General features: G+C 40.3%; 1 protein-coding gene across 3 annotated transcripts in view; it reads right to left on the reverse strand.

The window, feature by feature from the left end:
* The window catches only part of KDM5B (lysine demethylase 5B), a 64,386-nt gene extending 56,594 nt beyond the window's left edge, over positions 1-7,792 (reverse strand). For 2 of the 3 annotated variants that reach the window (XM_070744978.1, XM_070744979.1), the window contains exon 1: positions 7,193-7,429. In XM_070744978.1, the coding sequence (XP_070601079.1) occupies positions 7,193-7,330 (138 nt within the window). In that variant the 5' untranslated portion in view covers positions 7,331-7,429. Of the gene's footprint in view, positions 1-7,192 lie in introns of all 3 variants that reach the window. The other variant, XM_070744977.1, reaches the window with a different exon arrangement.
* Between the last annotated feature and the right edge of the window lie 1,232 nt (positions 7,793-9,024).

Here is a 9,024-nt window from a genome sequence, read left to right on the forward strand (position 1 = left end):
GAGATTTTTTTAAAGGACTTTCAATGAAAGTCATAATGGTGCAACAATCTCTTTAGCAGGAATTACAGATTTTCTTGAGGAATCAATCAATCAAATCCAGGTCACTGAGATAAATGGTAGTTAGGAAGGGGATCTAGAATAGAAATGGGAATGGATTTTTGATCAAGGAATAATGGAATGACTGGATCCATAGCCATCCACTGGGGATGAAGGAGAGCAGATTGATGAAAGCATCATTGTATTGTAAACCCTGCCCTAGGAATAATGGAAACTACAATGCAGATCACCTTAGCATCAGATTCTTACCCTGCTTTTAATGATAGTACTAAACCAGAGGTAGGCAAAGTTGGATCTTTTATGACATGTGGACTTCAATTCCCAGAATTCCTGAACTAACATGATTGGCTCAGGAATTCTGGGAGTTGAAGTCCACAAGTCATAGAAGAGACAACTTGGCCTACCCCTGTACTAGACCAGTGATGGTGAACCTTTTTTCCCCTCAGGTGCCAAAAGTGAATGACCGCATGCTATCGTGCATGCACGAGTGCCCACACCCATAATTCAATGAGGGGGGAAATGGCCTTCTCTACCCCACCCCACCCCAAAGGCCTTCTGGAGGCCATAAATGACCTGGTTCCCAACCACTTGTGGGCCCAGTACATCCCTTTTTTGTCCTCCCTTGGGTCCAGAATATTTTAATAATATAAAGTTTAAAATAATTTAATATTTTAAGACTAATAAAATATAGTGAAGCAAATGATATTGAGACTCATTCATCTATGAAGCAAGATTTGCATACTTGTCAGCAGATGGGATAGAATCAGGACAATTCAGATAAAGTAACAGCTCATCCATTATAGGTTGTTACATGAATTAGATGTCATATGCCTGGGTTTATTCACTTCCTTTTTTCACACCAAAGAGAAATTTAAAGCTTTCATTATCTCACTATCAACAACTATGGTTTCTCAATATTTGTTTCAACTATAATCTAAGAATATTTTGTCACTTCATGATTTATAATCTGGACCTGGTGTTTTCACTGATAACTATTGGAGTTAATTTGCAGTAGGAAATTTGCCATCTCTTTCATAGTGAACAAAATATATGTAATAATAAATGACGTATCCTATCACTTCTGAAATAAGGTGTCATTTCAAGTCAATTAGAAATATTTTTTTTAATATTAGATTTTGACAGTGAGCAATTAATTCACATTTCATGAGCTGTAAAACTGTTCAACAATGTATAGAAAACTATGGCAAATTTGATCTTGAAGGTGAACTGAGGTAAACAATAAAGTTATGAAAGAAATAACTCAACATCAGAGAAAAAACATCTGGGTCAGTACATACTAAAATTCAGCACCATATTTTTTAAATATTAAAAGGTAAAGGGCAAACATTTAACACATGAAATGCAGGGGTTGGTTCCACTTACCTTCACCACCAGTTTGCATCGCAACATTTCACATGCATGCTCTTGCTCCACTGGTGCAAGTCCCCTTGTTCAATTTCCCTTCTGTGCATGCTCAGTACATGATTCAACCCGAAACACAGCTGAGGAGCTGATCAGCTGTGCTTCGGGTGAAGAAATAAAGGTCAGTATTAACCCGGGAGAATGTGGGAGGGCTCTTTTTCAAGCAACAGAAGAGGGGAAACCAACCAAACACAGAAAAATTCGCCAAAAATTCCCCCCAAAAAGATGGTGGCGCCCACGGACTGGCACTAACTGAACTGGATTTGTGATGCCATCGTCACAACACCAGCAGATCGTTAACAGTTCGGGCAATCTGGTCTGAACTGGGAAGAACCCATCCCTGGTAAAAAGGTTCACCAAAAACAGCTTTCCAATTTATTTCATAATTGTAAAACATTTCAAGATTGGAAGTGAAAATTCATTTACTACGGGAACAGAAATCTACTGAAACCATCTATCCTCCCATTTAATTTAACAACTCCTCTTTAATTAGCTGGTATTTGTGATGTAGAAGTAGCAAAAAACAACTCTTTATATAGAATTCTGGATTAGTAATATAAAGTATGGTACAGATTTTCCATTTTTGGAAATGGATTTTATGTTAATTATGACACGATTGTTTAAATTTGATCTATTCATACTCAGAAAAAAAATGTATAACTTTTCTATCAACTCTGCTTAAATCAGAGGATTAAATATGGTGCAAATAACTCTATTAAATGGCCCTTACTATTTTTTTGCCGTGTATTCAGAACATAATTTATAGCTAACTAGAATTACTTGATTCACAAGCTTGCTACAGCTGCTTTAATTCAAGATTTAGATCTTGATTAATCACAATTTGACTAACTGAATGCTACAATGTAGATGAGAAGTATCCTATTTAAACACATAATCCTGGATGTAATAATTTAAGATCCTAGTTCTCAAAATATTCACCAATGACTATGTTAGGAAATTCTGGGAATTGAAAGCTACCTGTCCCAAGTAGAAATATGGGAGACAGATATCATCAGAAAAATCAAGAAACATCAAGAAAATAATCTAACATAGGGCTCAATAAAATAGAATTTGTAATCAATTGTTATAACTGAAAATCTCATTTCAGGAATTAATATAATTTAGTGCTCTGGTGAATAAACACACTGTTTATGTAGTACAATATATCTACTTGAGATTTTTATTTTGTAAATTTTGTTGTCTAGCATTTTAAAAAATGAATTGCAGTTCTAATAAATTTATTAAAATAAAATAGCTCCAAGTATGTCTAAATGTACAGTACAATGTTCAGTATATATATACCTAAAATAATCTCTAAATGAATATGAGTAATAAAGGTCTAATGCTACAAATGACAACTTTGTTAATTTTAAAAGCTGAAGGTAAAAAAGAATTCCCAGTTTTGAATTTCTTAGCCAGAAAGGGGTATTTTCTGCCAATGAATGTATATACTGTTCATGACAATAAAGGGACTATTTTCCCTGAACATTTTAGATGAGATACAGTATTCCTCTAAAACAGTGGTTCTCAACCTTCCTAATGCCGCAACCCTTTAATACAGTTCCTCATGTTGACCCCTCACCAAACCAAAAAATAATAAAATTATAAGGAAACTCAGGGGTGGGTTCTAATTACCTTGCTGCCTGTTCAGTTCCTCCTGCACTGTGTGGCCGCACCTCGTGGGCACACATGCGCTTTGTGTGTGCATGCATGCGCAGTGCCAATTTTTTTAATGCAAAAATAAAAAGCTGACAAAGATGGTGATACATGCGCAGTGCCGGAAATTCAGCTTCTGCACATGCTCAGAAGTTCCCATGATATAGATATATTTGCAATAGTCTATTTGCATGTGGGTGGACCCACCTGGAGATGGATAGAGGAACGGAGTCTCAGTTCCTAAGTCCATTGAAAATACATGTTTTCTGATGGTCTTAGGCAACGCCCCCCGCCCATGGGGTCCCGACCTACAGGTGGAGAACCACTGCTCTAAAAACTTGCATTCTGCAGCACGTTGTGCGTTAAATAGTGTATAATTTACCTAAGTCCTTATTAGTACATATATATTTATTAAATGTACATATGCTATCCAATGTATAAATATTTACTTAAATCAATGTCCCATATTTTTCAGAGTATAGGATGCACCCCACCCCCCAACATGTTGTGTGCATGTTTTTTTTAAATTATGGGTTTTTAGCTTTCTAATTATTGAATTTGTATTATACAGTATATTGTTTTCTGTTGCTGTTGTGAGCCGCCCCGAGTCTGCGGAGAGGGGCGGCATACAAATTTAATTAATAAATAAATAAATAGAGTGGAAATGTTGGTGCATCTTATACACTGAATACAGCCATTTTTGGCCTCCCCAAACCCCACCCTGTACATCCTGTTTTTGCCAAAAAGAGGCCCATTTTTCACAAAAACAGGGCTCACAAAGGATTTGGGAGGCCTGTAGAATGCTCCTGGGGGCTGAGGAGGGCAAAAATGCCACATGTGGGAGGTTTAGGAGGCAAAAAATGGGGCCATTTTTTGCAAACACAAAGTGTGCAGAGGCTTTGGGAGAATTGCAGAATGCTCCTGGGGGGGTGAGGAAGGTAAACACATCTTTTAAAACAACAAATGGACCAGATTGAAATACTGAGCCATTATCTGGATTCATAAAAATCCATGGGCACATTTTCCACATCATAGAAACATACACCACCTTGCTGGACAGGTTTTCTTCTTAGTCTGTAGGAAAATTACGGTACATTTATGTCAGCATACTTTTAATTTTTCCATTAGATTATATTATTAAAAAAATTAACATACAAGTATAGAGATCCACATTCAGGCCAGATAAATGTAATTTTAGCCTTTCCACACATTATGGAAAATGAAAGCTACTTGTGCACTTAAGGCTAGTATGCCTCTTCATAATGATATATCACTTTCTAAGACAATTGACTGCCAAGTCCAGAAAAATATGGAGTTTATTTTAAGTATTAGCAATAAATGCATCAAAGCAAAAATGGCTATGTAATCATGGCACATATTATACTCCATATACTTGATCTACAAACCAGATGTGTTGTCCAATATGACCTCTGTTATACACAACTAGGCTTTATTATAGAAGTGGTATTTATAAAAAGTGTTTCAAAAATGTGGAACACATCTCACTATGTGAGATAACAACTTCAGAGACCAAGCAGAGAAAATAGTTTTCTTGAAAAATACTTTAAAAAACAAATTAGTTTTATTTTTCCACAATATTGCACCAATTTATATGAAACATATGTCTCACTTATTTTCAATCCATTTTCTAAAATAGACTAATTTTATTTTAAACCTCTTGCTTTAATTAACAAAACTCCCAGGTAACAGTACAAATCTGTCCCCAAATGCTAGAATTTTAAGTGATTATAAAACATAATAAAGGCTTGCATAACAATCTTAAATATAGAAAATATATCTGATTTAATAATGAATTTAAATATGGAAAAATGATTTAGAGAATCTACAAAATATATATTATCCTTCATATATTTTTTAAATCAGAAGCTGTATAACATGTAAGTGCTATCCCACTGAATACTTCCAAATAAACTTTATTGAAATAAATGGATTACTGACTGGAACAAAGATGAGTATTTTTAATTAGCAGAGAAGAAGTTCTACATACCACTTTCTCCTGTTATGTTGACTACAGCAATTAAAAGTAAAAGTTATTTTCAAATGTATCCAAAACAGAACATTATGTTTTTAGAACTAACAATCAAAATGTCTTAATTTCAAATTTAAATGCTTTTAAAGACTCCTCATTATAATGAATGCTGCCTGCGGCTATTTGGTCTCCTAAATGGAAGATATTTTTGGTGGAAGGAATAGGTAACTCTCCTTTTAAGAACCAAACGTGATTTTTCAGTTACTTCCTTCTGATCCATATTTGATCTTTTTCACTAAATTCAAATAACTATAGTAATAAAGCTACAGCCAATTAACAATAATAAATAATTAACAGGGTATTTTATTCAAAACTACCCATTTGCACCCTGCTGTAGTGCCTGATGATGATTATTAATGATGGAGACTTCCCACCCTTCCCACTATGTATTGTACTCTAAAATGGTGGCCATGTCTGCCTAGGATTGTAAAAGGAAAAATTTATCCAAACTCCAAAGCAATATATTTTATTTTCAACTTTAAAATATGGATACTTTTATTTTAAAAAATCAAGCCAGGTGGCTCCTGAACGACCCCATAACTATTTCCACAGGTACAGAAAAGAGGGAAATAAGAACCTCTTCAGCTTTAGCTCAACCACAATGCCAACATGGAGGGCAACACCCAAGCAGCTGTCTCATTTAGGTCTTTGCACAATGATCCGCTCCAAGTGTTTTATATTGAAAGCAGCGGTGTTAAATCCTTAAGGATTTGACACAGCTTCAACTTTGTTCGACCAAGTACCTGACTACACACACAAAACTACTTTCAACCCATCCAACTTTATGAACTGGCTTGTCTCTTGATAGCTAAAGCAATTTTTCTTGAGACTCCTGCCATTGTCCAACTCCTACATTTGTTTAAAACAAAACAAAAAACCACCATCTGGCACACACAGTTCCGTGACTTTGCCTGCAAGAAGAAAACACAAGGGGAAGTTTAAAAAAAAACCCTTTTATGAAGTTGAAAACACGTCTGCACAGTTGTTAGCTCTGGGGGTAGGAACAGAAACAAAAGCTTCCCCTGCTCTTTTAAAGGCCCTGCCCACTAGCGACCCTCAAGAGAAGTCACCCAGAGAAGGCCCTTCAAACACACGCACACACACACACAACCCCACGAGAGAACTTCTCCCTTTGGATTTAAAAAAAACCCCGCAGCAGCTTCAAATTGTTTCGCGCGTGAGGGGGGGGGGTGAGAGAAGAAACGTTAACAAAAGTAAGCTTTTGTGAGTGAGCGTGTGTGTGTGTGTGTGTGTGTGTGACGTGTGTAAGCGCACACGCGCGCGTGCCTCTACACGCGCTCCCCGCACCGTCGGTTTGGAACCTCGCAAGGCAACTTTTATTCGGACGGCGGAGGGTTCGCGAGCGAGCCGAGTTCCTCCCGGAGAGTCGGGGAACCCGAAGCCAGAGCGATGGGGGGGAAAGACTCGCCGGCAGCCATGTTTACGGGTCTCCCACGGGGAAACCGGAGCCTCGAAGCCCGCTTGGCTTCACGAGGACGGCCGAGCGATACCCCACGCACTCTCCTCTCAGCCGGGAGGGGGTGGGGAGGATGGGGGGGAACCCTTGCGGGCTACAAGGAAGCAAGTCGACCTGAAGCACAACAAAAGCTTTTTTAAGGGCACCCCAGGACCCTCCTCCTACTCCGTCGTCCCTCCCCCTCCTCCCACGTAGGAAAAAGCCTCGAGCCCAACCGACCACCGAACGGATGGACCGCTCATAGGGGAGGGCGCACTTTTTCCCCCTCCCCCCCGTAGCGACACGAGAGTGGGGCGGCCGGGAGGAGTGGAAGCTTCGTGTGAAGAGGGGGAGTTGGGGAAAAGTTTCGGAGAAGCCTCGCAAGACGGGGGCTGCTGGGGGATTCCCGGGAGGAGCGCATCCAAAGGGGACGATCGGTCCGTCCCGTCCCCCCCCCCGCCTATTTTCAATACGGCTTCAAACTCCCCCCTTTTAATGCTTTAGTGCAAATGATCGACCCTCTCTCCCGCGGGCCAAGGGGTTTTACTCACCGGCGGCGGCCGCACCTTGCAGATCCCGGTCCGCTCGGCGATGGGCCGGATCTTGTGGATGAAGCCAAAAGGGTCTGCGAATTCTTCCCAGGTGGGCTCGAAAACGGGGCACTCCGGCGGCGGCAGGAACTCGGCCATGGCCAGCTAAGATCGCTGGCAGGACGGGCCGCCTCCGACTCGGGCCAACCGTTCCGAACAATTCCCCCAACAGCCAAAGCGTCGCTGAACGCCTCTAGAATGGACGAGGTGCTTCCGCGCGAGAGGGGAGGGAGGAGGAGGAGAAAAAAAGAGTCCGCGGAGGACGGGCTATGAAAAGTGCGCCCCCCGCCTCCGCACGCACACACACACGCAGCCGCTTTTTCTGTTAGGGGGCTGGCGTTCGTTCTCGCCGCATGGGGTGCCAAGCCCTCCTTCTCGCCCCTTTGTTTGTGGGTCGGGATACGGGCTGCGAGATTCTTCCCGAAGCAGTTGACAGAAAATGTGGCTGCATGCTCCCACTTGCAGAAGGTCCCCCCCCCCCCTTCTCCCCTCCAAGCTACTCTGACTGGAGTTTAGGGCCTATCGGGCCCGAAGCCACCCAGAGTCCTTCGAGAGTGGGGCGGCATATAAATCCAATTAAGTAAATAAGGGTAGCGGGGAGGGGGGGAATCTCTCTGCCTCGGTAACCGTGGCTCCCGCGGCGACGAATTGGAAACGAGGGCCGGCCTTAAAGGCCCAATGGCGAGCAGTCCCCCCCATTGTTCGAACTGGTTCAGTCCATCCAGTTTGTACTTCAATAAATGTAGTCAAATATGGTCAACTTCAGTTGGTATTAAATATATATATATAATACCAACTGAATATATACACACACACACACACACACACACACATACACACAACCACCAGTCAAGGATCCATGGGACTGTGAAGCCTAGGCCCTTGGCTTCAACTGCTGGGACTGAATTGCTTAAGAAAACGGGTGTGTCTTGCTTGGCCTGGGTGCACAAACTCTTGCAGCCATGTGCATGAGGGATTCATTCCATGCTTTTACTTGCAGCTTTAATTTATGCCTGCCCTGCCCAATTCAAACCCCCACCCCCACCCCCAATAACTATAAAATCGATCTTGAGTGGTTATTTTGCTCTGAATAAGGCCATTTTGTATCTTTGGACTACTGAGGTTCTCTAGACATAATAAAAGAAAACATGAGGCATGAAAACAAAATAAGCCTCCTGCCAAAAATCTCATACATTTTCACTTTAAAAGCAAATTTCTGGCCAAATCTTTCAGTCCAAATACAATAATTCATCTGCCTTCCTCTCCACCCAGCCCTGAGATGAGGAAATATCATAAAAAGCTACATTTGTTTTATTATGCTATTGTTGAACTGATCAGCAATTTTTATTAAGTTTTAAGTTTCAGATGGTCATAAGTAGGACAGTGATCAGGATGTTGACTTTAGAGGAATCTCTTTTTTTGTAAATAAAACTTTTAGTAAAAAGATACGTTTGATGCAACAGAACAATGCACACAAAGAGGGATGGGATTGATGTACTGTATTTGCAACTCTAAAGAAAGCAGCTTTGAAAAGACTACTGCTAGTTGCATATTTGAATTCTTTTTCATAATACCAAATTTCCTCCTCTCTTTAAAGAAAATTTGGTATTATGAAAAAGAAACATTCCAATATGCAACTATCAATCTTTTCAAAACTGCTTTCTTTACATTAATATTTTGAACAGTATCATAGTAAGCAACTTCATTTCTTTGTTTAGTCTACAGTTGTGTTTCAGAATGGAGATTGAGATGAGGTCAAAAAAGGGAAGCCATATTTTTTCTCACAATAATTG

The sequence above is a fragment of the Erythrolamprus reginae genome, chromosome 3 (assembly GCF_031021105.1).
Source record: "Erythrolamprus reginae isolate rEryReg1 chromosome 3, rEryReg1.hap1, whole genome shotgun sequence".
Taxonomy (NCBI): Eukaryota; Metazoa; Chordata; class Lepidosauria; order Squamata; family Dipsadidae; genus Erythrolamprus; species Erythrolamprus reginae.